Source organism: Gouania willdenowi, chromosome 4, assembly GCF_900634775.1.
Source record: "Gouania willdenowi chromosome 4, fGouWil2.1, whole genome shotgun sequence".
Classification (NCBI taxonomy): Eukaryota; Metazoa; Chordata; class Actinopteri; order Blenniiformes; family Gobiesocidae; genus Gouania; species Gouania willdenowi.
In genome coordinates, this window is record NC_041047.1 from 21453753 (window position 1) to 21477375 (window position 23623).

Genomic DNA, 23623 nt, shown 5'->3' on the forward strand with positions numbered 1-23623 from the left:
TGATCCTCCGCGCCGCGCCGCCATATTGTGTGTCAAGCTGTCATGTTTATGTGTCCCGCCTGTTCATTGACCAAGTCTTTTTGAGTCTTTTGTGTTGAGATAATGATGACAACTTCCTCCAAGCCTGGCAACAAGGTGAAGGTTATTTACAGGGACACATTAGACAATCTTTGCAAGGCAAGATATGATGAGAAATTGCGTTAAATCAATGGAAAGGGTCCTTATATACAATGTCTAAAGTGGAGGGGTCACCCGCCGGCGCACCCCGATATTCAGGAAATGGACATTGCCAAGTTTCTCATCCACACCGTTAAAGGGTACACTTTTGACAAATTAAGAGGAAGAAAGACTCTGGACTCATACAATAATTTTGTAAGTGGATGGGTACAAGATACAGAGCATGCTGCCATTGGAGAATAATGAATAGAATAGCTTTATTTTGCACATTTTACAGAGTAACCAAATTTCTTTGCAGTTTTATTTTGTTTATTTATTTATTTTTGAGCTACTAGTACTATTACTAACCTCTATAATCTGATCATCTGAACAATACTTTAGTAGAATTTCCAATGGGAAAAATACTAAAGTTCTTGGCGTAGCTGGGTTGCATAAATCATCATGGCAGTACGATAAATGGGCAGGGCGAATTACCAGGGCTCCTCCCACCGGACCCTACTGCGCAAACTCTGGCACCAAAAGACATTAAATTTGCAAGACGGCTGCGCCCCTAAGCGCTGCATTTGACCGAATATATATCTTTTGTGTTAATCTTATTATTATGTTGGCCAAATATCACATTAATTTAGCTAAATACACAAAAGCCAAACCCACCTTTGTTGTATTTAAAAAAGATATGGACAGACATATGTTCACTTTAAACAAGAAAAACTGCGCGAAAAAAAAGTATGGCTGTTAAAACCATATATATGCAGAAACTTCAACTTTTCGTTAAATTTTTCTCTTGTTGGTGTTTATATTGTTTACATATTTTTGTCTGTACTCTGTACTTTACTTTTCATAACCCCTTGCATTATTTTTACTTTGTATATTTGAGCGTAGTTCAATGTTCCTTAATTATGTTTCTCTTGCATCTGCCCCACAATGCAACCCAACCCATAAATGCATTGTGTCTAATAAAGATATATATTTTTAAAAATTATATATACTATATATATATATATATATATACTATATATATATATATATATATATATATATATATATATATATATACATTAACACTTAATTACTAACAATTCTATGAGATTTCACTGCTGTGTGTGTGTGTGTGTGTGTGTGTGTGTGTGTGTGTGGTGGTGTGTGTGTGTGTGTGTGTGTGTGGGTGTGTGTGTGTGTGTGTGTGTTGCTGTCTGACTAACACTCCTGTGCAGCAGGTGGTGGTAAAGCTCCTTGGTATCAGACCGCCATAAAACACAAGAGTAGAAGAAGAAGCCGCTGAGGCAAAGCAGCAGCAGAAGAAGAAAGAGCGAAGGGGAAAACAAGGAGTGTCCATGTGAGTCTAATAGTGAATGTTATTAATATCAGCTTAAAGACAGAGTCAGCAACACTATAATAGTACCTTTAAACTCCACTGTAAAGCAAGAGAGCACAACACGGTGTTAGAAGACGGAGTTGCAGACACAGAGAGAGGCTGGAGCAGAATGCTAACCGAGCTAGCATAGGAGCTAGCACCGCCTACACGCTACAAGATAAAAATGTAAAGACGGGAGACAAAGTGGAGGAAATGGAGCAGTTCAGAGCACCGTCACCTCTGTCTCTCACCGCTAACCCTGCTGACAACTGGTGCAGCTGGGAACAAAGTTTTCGGCGGTATATAGCGGCCTCAGGGGAGAAAGATGAAAAAGCAAAGATTGATATTTTACTCCACACCATCGGCGAAGATGCACTGGAATTGTACAACACACTGACTGTTAGAGGTGAGGGAGATGAACTGACAATGGAGGATGTTCTTCAAGCCTTTAAAGATCACTGCTGTCCACAGAGAAATGTTGTCTTTGAACGAGTTCAATATTGGTCTCATCAGAGGACAGCAGGGACATCAGTAAACACATTCATGACAGAGCTGCGACAGAAAAGCAAACACTGTGAGTTTGGAATAATTGAGAATGACATGCTCAGAGATAAGCTTGTGTTAAGCATCACAGACTCTGACCTTAAAAAGAGACTGATACAGGAAAGATGTCTAACATTATACAGAGCTATAGAAATATGCAGAGCAACAGAGGAAGAAAAGACTCTGTTACAAGCCATCGAGACTGAACACGGAGTGCAAGATGTTCCAGTGGATTCTGAAATGAAAATCATTCTTCCTGACAAGAGTCTCCACCATAACACCAGTAGACGATCAGGTTCCCAATCTGTTCCAAATACAGATGAAAACAAAAAACTTGTCATGGCTGCCTTCATGCCTAAAGTTCATCTGCACAGATTACATCTCCAGCAGTCGTCAGTCACTAACTGTGTTTTCAGTGAGAGGAAGAACGTGGAGCAGCTTCTCCCAGAGCGTCTCCACATTAAGGAGGAACCAGAGATGATCAGTGAAGGTCAGGAGGAGAACCAGCTTTGTGTGCAGCAGGAGACAAACAGTGCTGCTTGTTCTGTTAAATGTGAAGATGAAGAGGAGAAGCCTCAGGCCTCCCAGCTACACTGGAGACAACTAACAGAATTCAACATTAAAGATGAACCTTCAACCTGCAGTTTAAATGAATTAATGAAAAAACAAACTGTGGGAATGAACAGCAAAGGACCAGAAACAGCCCAGGATCCAGATCCAAGCAGTTTAGTACTACATGGTCCTAATGGAACGGAAACAGACTCGCCTCAGACTAGAGGTTGTAGTGATGATGATGATGATGATGAACATTGTTGGCAGATACCTCTGTCAGAGTCTGAAACTGAAGCTGACTCTGACTCCACCAGGAAAAAGGGAAAGATGTCTGACTCAAGTAAAAATGCTGAAATGGGATGTAAAGCTTCCAAAACATGGATAAGTTCTTTTCAACAGATTTGTTCAAAGAACAAGGTTCAGGTAAAAATAACATCTGAATGTGTGGATGGTAAGAAAGCATCAGTCAGTGCAGCTTCAAAACTGAGAGTCGACACAGGAGAGAAACCCTTTGAATGTTCCTTTTGTAGGAAATGTTTTACCCGTAACGCTTCCCGGCAGTTACACATGAGAATCCACACAGGAGAGAAACCATTTAAATGTGATGTTTGTAGTAAATGTTTTATTCAAAAGCTTAACCTTCAGCGACACATGGCAATCCACACAGGAGATAAACCCTTTAAATGTGAAGTTTGTAGTGAAGGCTTTTCTTGGCAGCATGGCCTTAAGTCACACATGATAATTCACACAGGAGAGAAACCATTTAAATGTGGTGTTTGTAGTAAATGTTTTATCAATGAGCATTACCTGCAGTCACACATGAGAATCCACACGGGAGAGAAACCCTTTGAATGTGATGTTTGTAGGAAATGTTTTATTCGAAAGTCTGATCTTAAGCGACACATGAGAATCCACAAAGAAGATAAACCATTTCAATGTAATTTTTGTAGCAAATGTTTTCACGATGAGGTCATCCTTAAGCGACACGTGAGAATCCACACAGGAGAGAAACCATTTAAATGTGGTTTTTGTAGTAAATGTTTTCTTATTAAACAGCACCTGCAGTCACACATGAGAATCCACACAGGAGAGAAACCATTTAAATGTGATGTTTGTAGGAAATGTTTTACCCGTAAGGATTCCCTGCAGTCACACATGAGAATCCACACAGGAGAGAAACCATTCAAATGTGATGTTTGTAGTGAAGGCTTTACTCACAAGGCTGGCCTTATGTCACACATGACAATTCACACAGGAGAGAAACCATTTAAATGTGATGTTTGTAGTAAAGGCTTCAGTCGAAAGCATAGCCTTAAGTCACACATGACAATCCACACAGGAGAGAAACCATTTAAATGTGGTTTTTGTAGTAAATGTTTTCTTAGTAAACAGTACCTGCAGTCACACATTAGAATCCACACAGGAGAGAAACCCTTTGAATGTGATGTTTGTAGGAAATGTTTTACCCGTAAGGATTGCCTGCAGTCACACATGAAAATCCACACAGGAGAGAAACCATTTAAATTTGATGTATCATGTTTGTAAATGTTTTGTTCGAAAGATTGAACTTAAGTTACACATGAGAATCCACACAGGAGATCAACCATTCAAATGTGATGTTTGATAAAGGATGTATTAAACAAAGGTCTGAACTGAAGGTCCACAAGAGTCCACAAGACTTTCAAATGTGACGTGTGAAGTAAATACTTTCTTAATAGTTTTAAATTATTATTATTATAGGTTTAAGTAGTTGAAGATTTAAGTTTAATCGTTAGCAAGTTTATATTAATTTATTTTGCAGATTTTTTTTCTTCTGTAAGTAACTGTAAACATTTTGTGTTAATTGTTTACCATTGAATATTAAAGTCTCATTTGTGTTAAAAAATACAGTAAAAATTTCAAAAAGAAAGAAATGCTGGTGAAGTATCTGCACACACTGGGAGGTCAGTCTAGTCCTAGTTTTTCATTCCAGGAATGCAAACTCTAATCTTATAACCCTAATTATTGCTGAACAGATATTTTGTGACTTTGGAAATACAGAAGGACTAAAGTCCCATTCTCATCCTTTGGTATTATACTTCTAGCCTGGAATCCATTCTAATAATAATAATGCATCAATTTTATATAGCGCTTTATCATAGACACTCAAAGACGCTTTAAAGAATTAAGGCATTATTCTTTCACTCCACACTTAGTGGTACTACTATTGTAGCCACAGCTGCCCTGGGGCAGACTGACAGAAGCGAGGCTGCCATAGTGCGCCATCGGACCCTCCGACCACCACCAACACTCTATCACACACTACGTTCATAGTAGGCAATGTAGGTGAAGTGCCTTGCCCAAGGACACAATGACAGATACAACTGGAGCGACTGCCACCCCACTGTGGCACCTGGAATTCTCAGTGGTCACCCATCCAACTACTAACCAGGCCCAGACCTGCTTAGCTTCCGAGATCTACCGGAATCGGGCAATGACAGGCTGGTGTGGCCACAGTATTGTATTACTCAATTTTTACTACAGGCGATTTATTGCAAGAATTATAGTACATGAGTAAAAGGACACCTTAGAATTTTGGCCAAAAATTGTCAGATTCTTAATTATTACTTTAACAAGGAGATTATAAATGTGTCTTTTGTCCTGATGGAAACACTTCAGGTGGCCCTCTTTGACATAACATTGTTAGAAAAAGTATTTATTTTGTCTTGATACAATGTTCCACAAATTTGGTATTTTTATGCATTAAAATGCATTCAATTATATATTTCCCAACTAGGGCACATTGCATTTTTCAAGGTGTTTGATTTGTATGTAAAATATATATATTTCATGATTAGAAATTATTATTTAGCGTCAATACTGGTTTAAAATTTAAAATGTAAAACTATGTTAGGATAATTTGTCTATTATTACACAGACTTTGCTTGTTTGGCTCATATTTTTTTCTGAAGGAAGGATTTCCTGCAATTTTGCTGTCAATGAATACATGTGATCTGGGGCCTCATTTAAAAAAGTGTGCCTCGGTAAGCACCTAGCTGACGTACGCTAAAAACCAGGAAGTGCGTACGAATCTTTTTTAATGATTTATAAACAAGGGCGCACGTACTTCCCACGCCTGTTTCTGTTTATAAATCACAATCAACTCGAAGGTTGCCGGATCTAATTTCTTCCTGACTGATTTTATGACATTGATTATGAATTAGCCTACATTTAAATTGTAATTTATTCAGTAATGACTGAAATGTTTATGGCTAGTATGTCCAACTTGAAGACAAACAATGTGAAATTAACAGTAAATATGCAATGCGTTGACTTGTTTATGAACTGTAGCTATATTAAATAAACAAATGTGCTTCATTAACCCATTTATCTTTTCATTTAGACTGTATTATTATTATTATATTATTAGCGGTGCTAGCCTAGCATAGCCATATCGCGCAACGAGCCAATAATCATGATGACACAGGCCTATATAGACACAAAAACATATACATAAGCCTACCTTAAAGAAAATGTATGCATCCAAGCTTTTGTAAGTCCTCACCTTCACCATTATGTAGACTCCAAGGCTGTTAATGAGGTACTCGTAAATATCAGGCCATTGGAGATCTGGCCATGTCGTCGGGTGGTTTTTCCATGAACCTTGAGGTGCTTGGTATCAGTGACAAGCAGTCAGGGTAGGCAAGGTAGGCAGTGCCTTCCCAAGGGTGAATCGAAATTTTGATTATTTGTTTTAATCACAATATAATTATAAATGATTTATGTTTCCATTTCCGATAGCCAGTAAGATTGAAAGTGTCCGCATTTTGTGCGTTTCATAGCCCAAATTACTAGACAGCGCTATTTCCAGGAACGGCTGCAGTCTCACTCCGCTGTAAGGTGGGAGGAGGCCACACCCTCTCCCAAAAGCACACGGCTGCTCTCCCTCTGGCCCCATAGCATGTTTTTATGTGTTTACACATGCGCAGTCAGTTCTCCAAACTGAAAACCATTTACGTAAAAAGGCAGCTCTCGACACTGCCTTTGGACATAACTGCGCTAACCTAAATGCTATACGTAAGTTTACAGTGCATTAGCGAATTGATCCCACGTGGCTGCTACAGCTGCTACGTTCTCTCTCGCTCTAGCGAGTGGGCGGGATAACACTACAGGCAGGATGACATTGCTAGAGACAATAGATAAACTTTCTTTTGAGGAAAAATGACAATGGGAGACCAACACCTGAGCTACCAGACCTTCAGCAAAGGTAAAGTCAGAAAATTGTTTGTATTTTTCACAGTGAATGGAAGGATTGACTTTGTGGATGCGCATCATTGAGGCTGTTCCGAGTTGTTGTTGTTGTCATTTTCTCCATGTTTCTGTGTTTCCAACACAAACAACGGATGCTCTGCCGTGTCATGAGATATATCTTTTTGGGACAGTGTGGAGACTATATTGAATAAATGTTTATGTTTCTTTTATGGTGTTTTACAATCTTGATTTTGTTAGGTGGCTAAATGCTTGTTCATGTGGATCTTGTTGGGTTTTTTCTTTCTTATAATTAATTTTATATTTTGATAAGTGTATTGAGATGACTTTGTTGTAAATTGCTTAATCCAAATAAAGTTGAAATGAACTAACGCTTGCCAGCAGAAACATATGAAATTGTCATTGGTGGTCTCGATTTGCAACGCCCTGCCTACCCAACCCTAGTGGTCACGGCACGTCACTGCTTGGTATGGACATGATTCCAAACCAACCAGATGTAACTTCCCTTCATATCGGTGCTTGGCATTTGGCTCTAATCTGCTGAAATATTCATAGGTCATACAAACAATTAATTACTAGTAATTCTGAGATTTATTTTTTGGGGAAAAAATGTGTCAGTAAACTCATGCACGTTGTTAGTGTGACTGTGACCTCTATAATCTGCATTTAACTGGTTTGTGTCTGTCTGTCTGACTGGTACTCTTGAGCAGAAGGTGGCAGTAATGCTCTTTGGAATAGATAGCAACCCGCCATAAAACACAAGAGTAGAAGAAGAAGCCGCTGAGACAAAACAGCAGAAGAAGAAGAAAGAGCGAAGGGGAAAACAAGGAGTGTCCATGTGAGTCTAATAGTGAATGTTATTAATATCAGCTTAAAGACAGAGTCAGCAACACTATAATAGTACCTTTAAACTCCACTGTAAAGCAAGAGAGCACAACACGGTGTTAGAAGACGGAGTTACAGACACAGAGAGAGGCTGGAGCAGAATGCTAACCGAGCTAGCATAGGAGCTAGCACCGCCTACACGTTACAAGATAAAAATGTAAAGACGGGAGACAAAGTGGAGGAAATGGAGCAGTTCAGAGCACCGTCACCTCTGTCTCTCACCGCTAACCCTGCTGACAACTGGTGCAGCTGGGAACAAAGCTTTCGGCGGTATATAGCGGCCTCAGGGGAGAAAGATGAAAAAGCAAAGATTGATATTTTACTCCACACCATCGGCGAAGATGCACTGGAATTGTACAACACACTGACTGTTAGAGGTGAGGGAGATGAACTGACAATGGAGGATGTTCTTCAAGCCTTTAAAGATCACTGCTGTCCACAGAGAAATGTTGTCTTTGAACGAGTTCAATATTGGTCTCATCAGAGGACAGCAGGGACATCAGTAAACACATTCATGACAGAGCTGCGACAGAAAAGCAAACACTGTGAGTTTGGAATAATTGAGAATGACATGCTCAGAGATAAGCTTGTGTTAAGCATCACAGACTCTGACCTTAAAAAGAGACTGATACAGGAAAGACGTCTAACATTATACAGAGCTATAGAAATATGCAGAGCAACAGAGGAAGAAAAGACTCTGTTACAAGCCATCGAGACTGAACACGGAGTGCAAGAAGTTCCAGTGGATGCTGAAATGAAAATCATCCTTCCTGACAAGAGTCTCCACCATAACACCAGTAGACGATCAGGTTCCCAATCTGTTCCAAATACAGATGAAAACAAAAAAACTTGTCATGGCTGCCTTCATGCCTAAAGTTCATCTGCACAGATTACATCTCCAGCAGTCGTCAGTCACTAACTGTGTTTTCAGTGAGAGGAAGAACGTGGAGCAGCTTCTCCCAGAGCGTCTCCACATTAAGGAGGAACCAGAGATGATCAGTGAAGGTCAGGAGGAGAACCATCTTTGTGTGCAGCAGGAGACAAACAGTGCTGCTTGTTCTGTTAAATGTGAAGATGAAGAGGAGAAGCCTCAGGCCTCCCAGCTACACTGGAGACAACTAACAGAATTCAACATTAAAGATGACCCTTCAACCTGCAGTTTAAATGAATTAATGAAAAAACAAACAGTGGGAATGAACAGCAAAGGACCAGAAACAGCCCAGGATCCAGATCCAAGCAGTTTAGTACTACATGGTCCTAATGGAACGGAAACAGACTCGCCTCAGACTAGAGGTTGTAGTGATGATGATGATGATGATGATGAACATTGTTGGCAGATACCTCTGTCAGAGTCTGAAACTGAAGCTGACTCTGACTCCACCAGGAAAAAGGGAAAGATGTCTGACTCAAATAAAAATGCTGAAATGGGATGTAAAGCTTCCAAAACACGGAAACGTTCTTTTCAACAGATTTGTCTAAATAATAAGGTTCAGGTAAAAATAACATCTGAATGTGTGGATGGTAAGAAAGCATCAGTCAGTGCAGCTTCAAAACTGAGAGTCGACACAGGAGAGAAACCCTTTGAATGTTCCTTTTGTAGGAAATGTTTTACCCGTAACGCTTCCCGGCAGTTACACATGAGAATCCACACAGGAGAGAAACCATTTAAATGTGATGTTTGTAGTAAATGTTTTATGATTAAGCATCACCTGCAGTCACACATGATAATCCACTCAGGAGCGAAACCCTTTGCATGTTCTGTTTGTAGGAAATGTTTTGCCCGTAAGGCTTCCCTGCAGTTACACATGAGAGTCCACACAGGAAACAAACCATTTGAATGTGATGTTTGTAGGAAATGTTTTACCTTTAGGGCTAGCCTGCAGACACACATGAAAATCCACAAAGAAGAGAAACCCTTTAAATGTGAAGTTTGTAATAAATGTTTTATTCAAAAGCTTAACCTTCAGCGACACATGGCAATCCACACAGGAGATAAACCCTTTAAATGTGAAGTTTGTAGTGAAGGCTTTTCTTGGCAGCATGGCCTTAAGTCACACATGATAATTCACACAGGAGAGAAACCATTTAAATGTGGTGTTTGTAGTAAATGTTTTATCAATAAGCATTACCTGCAGTCACACATGAGAATCCACACGGGAGAGAAACCATTTGAATGTGATGTTTGTAGGAAATGTTTTATTCGAAAGTCTGATCTTAAGCGACACATGAGAATCCACAAAGAAGATAAACCATTTCAATGTGATTTTTGTAGCAAATGTTTTCACGATGAGGTCATCCTTAAGCGACACGTGAGAATCCACACAGGAGAGAAACCATTTAAATGTGGTTTTTGTAGTAAATGTTTTCTTATTAAACAGCACCTGCAGTCACACATGAGAATCCACACAGGAGAGAAACCATTTAAATGTGATGTTTGTAGGAAATGTTTTACCCGTAAGGATTCCCTGCAGTCACACATGAGAATCCACACAGGAGAGAAACCATTCAAATGTGATGTTTGTAGTGAATGTTTTATTACTAGGCATCACCTGCATACACACATGACAAGCCATACAAAAGAAAAAACATTTCAATGTGATGTTTGTAAGAAAGGTTTTGTTCGAAAGTCTGAACTCAAGTCACACATGAGAATCCACAAAGAAGTGAAACCATTTAAATGTGATATTTGTTCTAAATGTCTCAGTCGAAATTCTGACCTGAAGCGACACATGAGAATCCACACAGGAGATAAACCATTTAAATGTGATGTTTGTAATGAAGGCTTTATTCGAGAGCGTAGCCTTATGTCACACATGACAATCCACACAGGACAGAATCCGTTTGAATGTGATGTTTGTAGGAAATGCTTTTCCTGTCAGTCTAGCCTGAAGAGACACGGGAGAATCCACACAGGACAGAAACCGTTTGAATGTGATGTTTGTAGGAAATGCTTTACCTCTCAGTCTAGCCTGAAGAGACACGGGAGAATCCACACAGAAGAGAAACCATTTGAATGTGATGTTTGTAGCAAATGTTTTAACGATACGGTCATCTTTAAGCGACACATGAGAATCCACACAGGAGAGAAACCATTTAAATGTGGTTTTTGTAGTAAATGTTTTCTTAGTAAGCAGCACCTGCAGTCACACATTAGAATCCACACAGGAGAGAAACCCTTTGAATGTGATGTTTGTAGGAAATGTTTTACCCGTAAGGATTGCCTGCAGTCACACATGAAAATCCACACAGGAGAGAAACCATTTAAATTTGATGTATCATGTTTGTAAATGTTTTGTTCGAAAGATTGAACTTAAGTTACACATGAGAATCCACACAGGAGATCAACCATTCAAATGTGATGTTTGATAAATGATGTATTAAACAAACGTCTGAACTGAAGGTCCACAAGAGTCCACAAGACTTTATTTATTTATTATTTATTTATTTATTCAGTTCATTTCCGACATGGTCTTTTTCATGCCGGAAAGGGCGACGGAAAAAAGCATTATGCTTATCCAGATCCGTCCCCTAATTTGAACACAGATAATTTTACATCCAACCTCGTTTCTTCTGATTTATTTACTTTCAAATGAGACGTGTGAAGTAAATACTTTCTTAATAGTTTTAAATTATTATTATTATAGGTTTAAGTAGTTGAAGATTTAAGTTTAATCGTTAGCAAGTTTATATTAATTTATTTTGCAGATTTTTTTTCTTCTGTAAGTGTAACTGTAAACATTTTGTGTTAATTGTTTACCATTGAATATTAAAGTCTCATTTGTGTTAAAAAATACAGTAAAAATTTCAAAAAGAAAGAAATGCTTGTGAAGTATCTGCACACACTGGGAGGTCAGTCTAGTCCTAGTTTTTCATTCCAGGAATGCAAACTCTAATCTTATAACCCTAATTATTGCTGAACAGATATTTTGTGACTTTGGAAATACAGAAGGACTAAAGTCCCATTCTCATCCTTTGGTATTATACTTCTAGCCTGGAATCCATTCTAATAATAATAATAATGCATCAATTTTATATAGCGCTTTATCATAGACACTCAAAGACGCTTTAAAGAATTAAGGCATTATTCTTTCACTCCACACTTAGTGGTACTACTATTGTAGCCACAGCTGCCCTGGGGCAGACTGACAGAAGCGAGGCTGCCATAGTGCGCCATCGGACCCTCCGACCACCACCAACACTCTATCACACACTACGTTCATAGTAGGCAATGTAGGTGAAGTACCTTGCCCAAGGACACAATGACAGATACAACTGGAGTGACTGCCACCCCACTGTGGCACCTGGAATTCTCAGTGGTCACCCATCCAACTACTAACCAGGCCCAGACCTGCTTAGCTTCCGAGATCTACCGGAATCGGGCAATGACAGGCTGGTGTGGCCACAGTATTGTATTACTCAATTTTTACTACAGGCGATTTATTGCAAGAATTATAGTACATGAGTAAAAGGACACCTTAGAATTTTGGCCAAAAATTGTCAGATTCTTAATTATTACTTTAACAAGGAGATTATAAATGTGTCTTTTGTCCTGATGGCAACACTTCAGGTGGCCCTCTTTGACATAACATTGTTAGAAAAAGTATTTATTTTGTCTTGATACAATGTTCCACAAATTTTTTTATTTTTATGCATTAAAATGCATTCAATTATATATTTCCCAACCAGGGCACATTGCATTTTTCAAGGTGTTTGATTTGTATGTAAAATATATATATTTCATGATTAGAAATTATTATTTAGCGTCAATACTGGTTTAAAATTTAAAATGTAAAACTATGTTAGGATAATTTGTCTATTATTACACAGACTTTGCTTGTTTGGCTCATATTTTTTTCTGAAGGAAGGATTTCCTGCAATTTTGCTGTCAATGAATACATGTGATCTGGGGCCTCATTTAAAAAAGTGTGCCTCGGTAAGCACCTAGCTGACGTACGCTAAAAACCAGGAAGTGCGTACAAATTTTATTTAATGATTTATAAACAAGGGCGCACGTACTTCCCACGCCTGTTTCTGTTTATAAATCACAATCAACTTGAAGGTTGCCGGATCTTATTTCTTCCTGACTGATTTTATGACATTGATTATGAATTAGCCTACATTTAAATTGTAATTTATTCAGTAATGACTGAAATGTTTATGGCTAGTATGTCCAACTTGAAGACAAACAATGTGAAATTAACAGTAAATATGCAATGCGTTGACTTGTATATGAACTGTAGCTATATTAAATAAACAAATGTGCTTCATTAACCCATTTATCTTTTCATTTAGACTATTATTATTATTATATTATTAGCGGTGCTAGCCTAGCATAGCCATATCGCGCAACGAGCCAATAATCATGATGACACAGGCCTATATAGACACAAAAACATATACATAAGCCTACCTTAAAGAAAATGTATGCATCCAAGCTTTTGTAAGTCCTCATCTCCACCATTATGTAGACTCCAAGGCTGTTAATGAGGTACTGGTAAATATCAGGCCATTGGAGATCTGGCCATGTCGTCGGGTGGTTTTTCCATGAACCTTGAGGTGCTTGGTATCAGTGACAAGCAGTCAGGGTCGGCAAGGTAGGCAGTGCCTTCCCAAGGGTGAATCGATATTTTGATTATTTGTTTTAATCATAATATAATTATAAATGATTTATGTTTCCATTTCCGATAGCCAGTAAGATTGAAAGTGTCCGCATTTTGTGCGTTTCATAGCCCAAATTACTAGACAGCGCTATTTCCAGGAACGGCTGCAGTCTCACTCCGCTGTAAGGTGGGAGGAGGCCACACCCTCTCCCAAAAGCACACGGCTGCTCTCCCTCTGGCCCCATAGCATGTTTTTATGTGTTTACACATGCGCAGTCAGTTCTCCAAAATGAAAACCATTTACGTAAAAAGGCAGCTCTCGACACTGCCTTTGGACATAACTGCGCTAACCTAAATGCTATACGTAAGTTTACAGTGCATTAGCGAATTGATCCCACTTGGCTGCTACAGCTGCTACGTTCTCTCTCGCTCTAGCGAGTGGGCGGGATAACACTACAGGCAGGATGACATTGCTAGAGACAATAGATAAACTTTCTTTTGAGGAAAAATGACAATGGGAGACCAACACCTGAGCTACCAGACCTTCAGCAAAGATAAAGTCAGAAAATTGTTTGTATTTTTCACAGTGAATGGAAGGATTGACTTTGTGGATGTGCATCATTGAGGCTGTTCCGAGTCGTTGTTGTTGTCATTTTCTCCATGTTTCTGTGTTTCCAACACAAACAACGGATGCGCTGCCGTGTCATGAGATATATCTTTTTGGGACAGTGTGGAGACTATATTGAATAAATGTTTATGTTTCTTTTATGGTGTTTTACAATCTTGATTTTGTTAGGTGGCTAAATGCTTGTTCATGTGGATGTTGTTGGGTTTTTTCTTTCTTATAATTAATTTTATATTTTGATAAGTGTATTGAGATGACTTTGTTGTAAATTGCTTAATCCAAATAAAGTTGAAATGAACTAACGCTTGCCAGCAGAAACATATGAAATTGTCATTGGTGGTCTCGATTTGCAACGCCCTGCCTACCCAACCCTAGTGGTCACGGCACGTCACTGCTTGGTATGGACATGATTCCAAACCAACCAGATGTAACTTCCCTTCATATCGGTGCTTGGCATTTGGCTCTAATCTGCTGAAATATTCATAGGTCATACAAACAATTAATTACTAATAATTCTGAGATTTATTTTTTGGGGAAAAAATGTGTCAGTAAACTCATGCACGTTGTTAGTGTGACTGTGACCTCTATAATCTGCATTTAACTGGTTTGTGTCTGTCTGTCTGACTGGTACTCTTGAGCAGAAGGTGGCAGTAATGCTCTTTGGAATAGATAGCAACCCGCCATAAAACACAAGAGTAGAAGAAGAAGCCGCTGAGTCAAAACAGCAGAAGAAGAAGAAAGCGCGAAGGGGAAAACAAGGAGTGTCCATGTGAGTCTAATAGTGAATGTTATTAATATCAGCTTAAAGACAGAGTCAGCAACACTATAATAGTACCTTTAAACTCCACTGTAAAGCAAGAGAGCACAACACGGTGTTAGAAGACGGAGTTACAGACACAGAGAGAGGCTGGAGCAGAATGCTAACCGAGCTAGCATAGGAGCTAGCACCGCCTACACGTTACAAGATAAAAATGTAAAGACGGGAGACAAAGTGGAGGAAATGGAGCAGTTCAGAGCACCGTCACCTCTGTCTCTCACCGCTAACCCTGCTGACAACTGGTGCAGCTGGGAACAAAGCTTTCGGCGGTATATAGCGGCCTCAGGGGAGAAAGATGAGAAAGCAAAGATTGATATTTTACTCCACACCATCGACGAAGATGCACTGGAATTGTACAACACACTGACTGTTAGAGGTGAGGGAGATGAACTGACAATGGAGGATGTTCTTCAAGCCTTTAAAGATCACTGCTGTCCACAGAGAAATGTTGTCTTTGAACGAGTTCAATATTGGTCTCATCAGAGGACAGCAGGGACATCAGTAAACACATTCATGACAGAGCTGCGACAGAAAAGCAAACACTGTGAGTTTGGAATAATTGAGAATGACATGCTCAGAGATAAGCTTGTGTTAAGCATCACAGACTCTGACCTTAAAAAGAGACTGATCCAGGAAAGACACCTAACATTATACAGAGCTATAGAAATATGCAGAGCAACAGAGGAAGAAAAGACTCTGTTACAAGCCATCAAGACTGAACACGGAGTGCAAGAAGTTCCAGTGGATTCTGAAATGAAAATCATTCTTCCTGACAAGAGTCTCCACCATAACACCAGTAGACGATCAGGTTCCCAATCTGTTCCAAATACAGATGAAAACAAAAAACTTGTCATGGCTGCCTTCATGCCTAAAGTTCATCTGCACAGATTACATCGCCAGCAGTCGTCAGTCACTAACTGTGTTTTCAGTGAGAGGAAGAACGTGGAGCAGCTTCTCCCAGAGCGTCTCCACATTAAGGAGGAACCAGAGATGATCAGTGAAGATCAGGAGGAGAAGCAGCTTTGTGTGCAGCAGGAGACAAACAGTGCTGCTTGTTCTGTTAAATGTGAAGATGAAGAGGAGAAGCCTCAGGCCTCCCAGCTACACTGGAGACAACTAACAGAATTCAACATTAAAGAGGAACCTTCAACCTGCAGTTTAAATGAATTAATGAAAAAACAAACTGTGGGAATGAACAGCAAAGGACCAGAAACAGCCCAGGATCCAGATCCAAGCAGTTTAGTACTACATGGTCCTAATGGAACGGAAACAGACTCGCCTCAGACTGGAGGTTGTAGGGAGGATGATGATGATGAACATTGTTGGCAGATACCTCTGTCAGAGTCTGAAACTGAAGCTGACTCTGACTCCACCATGAAAAAGGGAAAGATGTCTGACTCAAGTAAAAATGCTGAAATGGGATGTAAAGCTTCCAAAACACGGAAACGATCTTTTCAACAGATTTGTTCCAAGAATAAGGTTCAGGTAAAAATAACATCTGAATGTGTGGATGGTAAGAAAGCATCAGTCAGTGCAGCTTCAAAACTGAGAGTCGACACAGGAGAGAAACCCTTTGAATGTTCTTTTTGTAGGAAATATTTTACCCGTAAAGCTTCCTGGCAGTTACACATGAGAATCCACACAGGAGAGAAACCATTTAAATGTGATGTTTGTAGTAAATGTTTTATTACTAAGTGTCACCTGCAGGCACACATGATGATCCACACAGGAGAGAAACCCTTTGAATGTGATGTTTGTAGGAAATGTTTTGCCCGTAAGGCTTCCCGGCAATTACACATGAGAGTCCACATGGGAAACAAACCATTTGAATGTGATGTTTGTAGGAAATGTTTTACCTGTAGGGCTAGCCTGCAGACACACATGAAAATCCACACAGAAGAGAAACCATTTAAATGTGAAGTTTGTAATAAATGTTTTATTCGAAAGCCTGATCTTAAGCGACACATGAGAATCCACACAGGTGAGAAACCGTTTAAATGTGAATTTTGTAGTGAAAGCTTTTCTTGGCAGCATGGCCTTAAGTCACACATGATAATTCACACAGGAGAAAAACCTTTTAAATGTGATGTTTGTAGGAAATGTTTTCTTAGTAAGCAGCACATGCAGTCACACATGAGAATCCACACACGAGAGAAACCATTTAAATGTGTTTTTTGTAGTAAATGTTTTCTTATTAAACAGCACCTGCAGTCACACATGAGAATCCACACAGGAGAGAAACCCTTTGAATGTGATGTTTGTAGCAAATGTTTTACCCGTAAGGATTCCCTGCAGTCACACACAAGAATCCACACAGGAGAGAAACCATTTAAATGTGATGATTGTAATGAATGTTTTATTAATAGGCATCACCTGCGGACACACATGACAATCCATACAGGAAAAACATTTGAATGTGATGTTTGTAGGAAAGGTTTTGTTCGAAATTATGAACTTAAGTCGCACATGAGAATCCACAAAGATGTGAAACCATTTAAATGTGATGTTTGTTCTAAATGTCTCAGTCGAAAATCTGATCTGAAGCGACACATGAGAATCCACACAGGAGAGAAACCATTTAAATGTAATGTTTGTAGTGAAGGCTTTACTCACAAGGCTGGCCTTATGTCACACATGACAATTCACACAGGAGAGAAACCATTTAAATGTGATGTTTGTAGTAAAGGCTTCAGTCGAAAGCATAGCCTTAAGTCACACATGACAATCCACACAGGAGAGAAACCATTTAAATGTGTTTTTTGTAGTAAATGTTTTCTTACCAAACAGCACCTGCAGTCACACATGAGAATCCACACAGGAGAGAAACCCTTTGAATGTGCTGTTTGTAGGAATTGTTTTACCCGTAAGGATTCCCTGCAGTCACACATGAAAATCCACACAGGAGAGAAACCATTTAAATGTGATGTTTGATAAAGGATGTTTTTTAAAAAAAAAAGTCTGAACTGAAGGTCCACAAGAGAGTCCACACATTAAATACTTTCAAATATGATGTTTGCTGAACAGATATTGTTTTGTGACTCTGGAAAAAAAAGAATAACTGAAGTCCCATTCTCAACCTTTGGTATTATACTTCTAGCCTGGAATCCATCCTAATCTCATTGTATTAATCAATGTTTACTACAGGAGATTTATCGCAAGACTATTATAGTACATGAGTAAAAGGACACCTTAGAATGTTGGTCCGAAATTGTCAGATTTTTTATTATTAATGTAGCCATTACTTTAACAAGGAGATTATACATTTGTCTTTTGTCCTGATGGTAACACTTTAGGTGGCCCTCTTTGACGTCGCATTGTTAGAAAAAATATTTATTATGCTTTAATACAATTTGCCATGAATATATTGTTTGATATTTTTAAAATAAAATGCATTCAATTATATGTTTTCCAACCAGGGCAAATTAATTATTTCAAGGTGCATGATTTGTATTTAATATATATATCATGATTAGAAATTATAATTTAGCGTCTTTAAAAATTAAAATGTAAAACTAGGTCATAGGATAATTTGTCTATTATTACACAGACAATATGCTTGTTTGGCTCATATTTTCTTCTGAGGGAAGGATTTCCTGCAAGTTTGCTGTCAGTGAAATATATGTGATTTAGTCCTGATGTTTGCAAGTGAAGTGTATCAAAAAGTTGTAACATGTATGCATTAAAAATAAAGTAGTAAATGTTTCTGACTTGTCCACCTTCTTATTGTGATGCAGAAGTGCTGACCTTTATTTCTAACATGGGTTATTTAATGATTTGATTTTGTAGTCTGCAGCAACTACATTTCTACACTGACATTAAAACACAGCATGGCTCTGCACCACCAATAAACCTTATCTTTCCCTAATATCGTGCCCTTTTCTGTGGATCAAGTCCTCCCCTGTATGCTTTTGCATCTATAATGCATTTTGAGGAGCTTTTCTGTGATTTATTAATCGCATAGTACACCTTTGTGAGCCTCCAACATGTAGTGTAAACAACCGCTTACCTCCAGCATGGCAGTGCATCCAGGTTACTGCCAGAAAGTGACGTCGGTGAAAATCCTCTATTGCACAAAACCAGGATGGGGATAAAGCCTGGAAAAATCGTCTCTCCTGGATACACCAGTGGGCGACGGGCGTACACTGTAGCTGTTCCCACTCAACGTTTTTGAAGCCAAAAGACAGTGCTTTTTTTTTTTTAAGATGGTGACCACGGAGTGTTTATTTTTTATTTATTTATTCAGTTTATTTCCGACATGGTTACATTCACTTTTTTTTTTTTTTTTTTTTTTTTTTTTCAGCTCACTGGAGAACACAACTGGACTACCTGAAGCTGGATTTAAAGGCAAGATGGGAGATGAGGGCGGCGGTGTTTGCATTTACACCAATAACATCTGGTTCAACAATGGTGAGCTAGTCTCACGTCACTGCTCTCCTGATGTAGAACTACTGACTATAAAATGCAGACATTGTTCTCCATAATTAGTACAGCCAAAAACACGGCAGTAGTTCACCATTTCCTCTCAAAATTCGGAATTTGCTCGTTTGTGTGCTTTTTGTAAACCTGCTGCGTATCTCCAAAATGGCGACTTCCGGGTTGATGACGCGGTAGATGACGCACTGTGAAAACCCTCTATACCCCGGAGAGTTGGTCAGACAGCAACACACACACCAGTGAAATACAGGTTAGGAGGTCACACTGTGTGTGTGTGTGTGTGTGTGTGTGTGTGTGTGTGTGTGTGTGTGTGTGTGCGTGGGTGTGTGTGTGCGTGTGCGCGTGTGTGTGTGTGTGAGAGAGACCAACACTCCTGAGCAGAAGGTGGCGGTACTGCTCCTTAGAATAGATAGCAACCCTTCATAAAACAGAGCGAAGCGGAAAACAAGGAGTGTTCATGTGAGTCTAATAGTGAATGTTATTAATATCAGCTTAAAGACAGAGTCAGCAACACTATAATAGTACCTTTAAACTCCACTGTAAAGCAAGAGAGCACAACACGGTGTTAGAAGACGGAGTTACAGACACAGAGAGAGGCTGGAGCAGAATGCTAACCGAGCTAGCATAGGAGCTAGCACCGCCTACACGCTACAAGATAAAAATGTAAAGACGGGAGACAAAGTGGAGGAAATGGAGCAGTTCAGAGCACCGTCACCTCTGTCTCTCACCGCTAACCCTGCTGACAACTGGTGCAGCTGGGAACAAAGCTTTCGGCGGTATATAGCGGCCTCAGGGGAGAAAGATGAAAAAGCAAAGATTGATATTTTACTCCACACCATCGGCGAAGATGCACTGGAATTGTACAACACACTGACTGTTAGAGGTGAGGAAGATGAACTGACAATGGAGGATGTTCTTCAAGCCTTTAAAGATCACTGCTGTCCACAGAGAAATGTTGTCTTTGAACGAGTTCAATATTGGTCTCATCAGAGGACAGCAGGGACATCAGTAAACACATTCATGACAGAGCTGCGACAGAAAAGCAAACACTGTGAGTTTGGAATAATTGAGAATGACATGCTCAGAGATAAGCTTGTGTTAAGCATTACAGACTCTGACCTTAAAAAGAGACTGATCCAGGAAAGACACCTAACATTATACAGAGCTATAGAAATATGCAGAGCAACAGAGGAAGAAAAGACTCTGTTACAAGCCATCGAGACTGAACACGGAGTGCAAGAAGTTCCAGTGGATGCTGAAATGAAAATCATCCTTCCTGACAAGAGTCTCCACCATAACACCAGTAGACGATCAGGTTCCCAATCTGTTCCAAATACAGATGAAAACAAAAAACTTGTCATGGCTGCCTTCATGCCTAAAGTTCATCTGCACAGATTACATCTCCAGCAGTCGTCAGTCACTAACTGTGTTTTCAGTGAGAGGAAGAACGTGGAGCAGCTTCTCCCAGAGCGTCTCCACATTAAGGAGGAACCAGAGATGATCAGTGAAGATCAGGAGGAGAACCAGCTTTGTGTGCAGCAGGAGACAAACAGTGCTGCTTGTTCTGTTAAATGTGAAGATGAAGAGGAGAAGCCTCAGGCCTCCCAGCTACACTGGAGACAAATAACAGAATTCAACATTAAAGATGAACCTTCAACCTGCAGTTTAAATGAATTAATGAAAAAACAAACTGTGGGAATGAACAGCAAAGGACCAGAAACAGCCCAGGATCCAGATCCAAGCAGTTTAGTACTACATGGTCCTAATGGAACGGAAACAGACTCGCCTCAGACTAGAGGTTGTAGTGATGATGATGATGATGATGAACATTGTTGGCAGATACCTCTGTCAGAGTCTGAAACTGAAGCTGACTCTGACTCCACCATGAAAAAGGGAAAGATGTCTGACTCAAGTAAAAATGCTGAAATGGGATGTAAAGCTTCCAAAACACGGATAAGTTCTTTTCAACAGATTTGTTCAAAGAATAAGGTTCAGGTAAAAATAACATCTGAATGTGTGGATGGTAAGAAAGCATCAGTCAGTGCAGCTTCAAAACTGAGAGTCGACACAGGAGAGAAACCCTTTGAATGTTCTTTTTGTAGGAAATGTTTTAACCGTGAAGCTTCCTTGCAGTTACACATGAGAATCCACACAGGAGAGAAACCATTTAAATGTGATGTTTGTAGTAAATGTTTTATTACTAAACAGCACCTGCAGTCACACATGAGAATCCACACAGGAGAGAAACCTTTTGAATGTGATGTTTGTAGGAAATGTTTTACCCGTAAAGATTCCCTGCAGTCACACATACAAATACACACAGGAGAGAAACCATTTAAATGTGATGATTGTAGTGAATGGTTTATTAATAGGCATCACCTGCAGACACACATGACAATCCATACAGGAAAAACATTTGAATGTGATGTTTGTAGGAAACGTTTTCTTCGAAAGTCTGAACTTAAGTCACACATGAGAATCCACAAAGTGAAACCATTTAAATGTGATGTTTGTTCTAAATGTCTCAGTCAAAATTCTGACCTTAAGCGACACATGAGAATCCACACAGGAGAGAAACCATTTAAATGTGATGTTTGTAATGAAGGCTTTACTCACAAGGATGGCCTTATGTCACACATGACAATTCACACAGGACAGAAACCATTTAAATGTGATGTTTGTAGTAAAGGCTTTAGTCGAAAGCATAGCCTCGTGTCACACATGACAATTCACACAGGAGAGAAACCATTTAAATGTGGTTTTTGTAGTAAATGTTTTCTTAGTAAGCGGCGCCTGCAGTCACACATGAAAATCCACACAGGAGAGAAACTATTTAAATGTGGTTTTTGTAGTAAATGTTTTCTTCGTAAACAGCACCTGCAGTCACACATTAAAATCCACACAGGAGAGAAACCTTTTGAATATGATTTTTGTAGGAATTGTTTTACCCATAAGGATTCCCTGCAGTCACAAATGAAAATCCACACAGGAGAGAAACCATTTAAATGTGATGTATGATAAAGGATGTTTTAAACAAAAGTCTGAACTGAAGGTCCACAAGAGAGTCCACACATTAAAGACTTTCAAATGTGTTTTTTTTTTTTTTTTTTAATAGGTTTAAATAGTTGAAGTTTAATCGTTGGCCAATTTATAATAATTCATTTATTTTGTGATATATTTTTTTTCTGTAAGTGTAACTGTAAACATTTTTTGTTAATTGTTTATCTTTGTATATTAAAGTATCATTTGTGTTGAAAAATAAAGTAAAAATTTCAAAAAGAAAGAAATGCTCTTGAAGTATCTGCACACACTGGGAGGTCAGTCTAGTCGTAGTTTTTCATTCCAGGAATGCAAACTCTAATGTTATAATCCTAATTATTGCTGAACAGATATTTTGTGACTTTGGAAATACAGAAGGACTAAAGTCCCATTCTCATCCTTTGGTATTATACTTCTAGCCTGGAATCCATCCTAATCTTGTATTAATCAATGTTTACTACAGGCGATTTATCGCAAGACTATTATAGTACATGAGTAAAAGGACACCTGTCAGATTTTTAATTATTAATGTAGCCATTACTTTAACAAGATTTTAAATGTGGCTTTTGTCCTGATGGCAACACTTCAGGTGGCCCTCTTTGACATCGCATTGTTAGAAAAAGTATTTGTTTTGTCTTAATACAATGTTCCATGAATATATTGTTTGGTATTTTTAAAATAAAATGCATTCAATTATATATTTTCCAACCAGGGCAAATGTATTTTTTCAAAGTGTATGATTTGTATTTAAAATTATATATTCATATTTCAAGGTCAGAGATTATCATTTAGCGTCATTGCTGGTTTAAAAATTAAAACGTAAAACTAGGTCATAGGATAATTTGTCTATTATTACACAGATAATATGCCCCTGTGCCACTACTTTGTAGCATAGGCGGTGGCCCTCTCCACCCCCAGCCCCACCATCCAGCCCCCCAAGGGTTGGGTATGTGAGTGTGGTGCAACAAGTGGGTGAGCCAGACCAGCTGGGAGCAAGGCCGGATTAGCAACACCAGGGGCCCTGGGCACTGAGACTCACCAGGCCCCTTCTCTAACCTAATACTCACACCAATTATTTTATATATATATATACTCACCTTTCCAGAATGAGAAATCAAGCACTGTCATCTCTCTCACAAATTACACAACAACAATGAAATAAAAAAAATCATCACAGCCCAGTGCATGGCTAAGGATTATGACAATAAAGTGTCATAACCTCCACCAGTACTTCTCAAATGTTACTGACTGAAGATATAACAATGCCATCACATAACACAACTGAGTGCAGGTTGCATTCTGTCACCAAGTCAGCTGGATAACTTAACACTGCAAAAAAACAAATATGC

At 39.1% G+C, this 23623-nt stretch overlaps 2 protein-coding genes and 2 pseudogenes across 2 annotated transcripts; 2 read left to right on the forward strand and 2 right to left on the reverse strand.

Annotated features, from left to right (window-relative positions):
- Window positions 1–1445: 1445 nt before the first annotated feature.
- Window positions 1446–22373, forward strand: LOC114461464 (zinc finger protein 227-like). Its single transcript, XM_028443550.1, has 3 exons — window positions 1446–3268; window positions 10340–10346; window positions 22039–22373. Exons 1-3 carry the CDS (start codon window positions 1745–1747, stop codon window positions 22251–22253), a joined length of 1746 nt encoding a protein of 581 aa, XP_028299351.1. The 5' UTR covers window positions 1446–1744; the 3' UTR covers window positions 22254–22373.
- Window positions 5007–5124, reverse strand: LOC114462726 (uncharacterized; annotated as a pseudogene).
- Window positions 7634–11112, forward strand: LOC114461467 (gastrula zinc finger protein XlCGF26.1-like). The gene is made up of 2 exons (XM_028443555.1): window positions 7634–10152; window positions 10825–11112. The coding sequence occupies exons 1-2, from the start codon at window positions 8593–8595 to the stop codon at window positions 11044–11046; spliced, it is 1782 nt and encodes a 593-aa protein (XP_028299356.1). The 5' UTR covers window positions 7634–8592; the 3' UTR covers window positions 11047–11112.
- On the reverse strand, window positions 12049–12166 carry LOC114462728 (uncharacterized; annotated as a pseudogene).
- Window positions 22374–23623: the final 1250 nt, after the last annotated feature.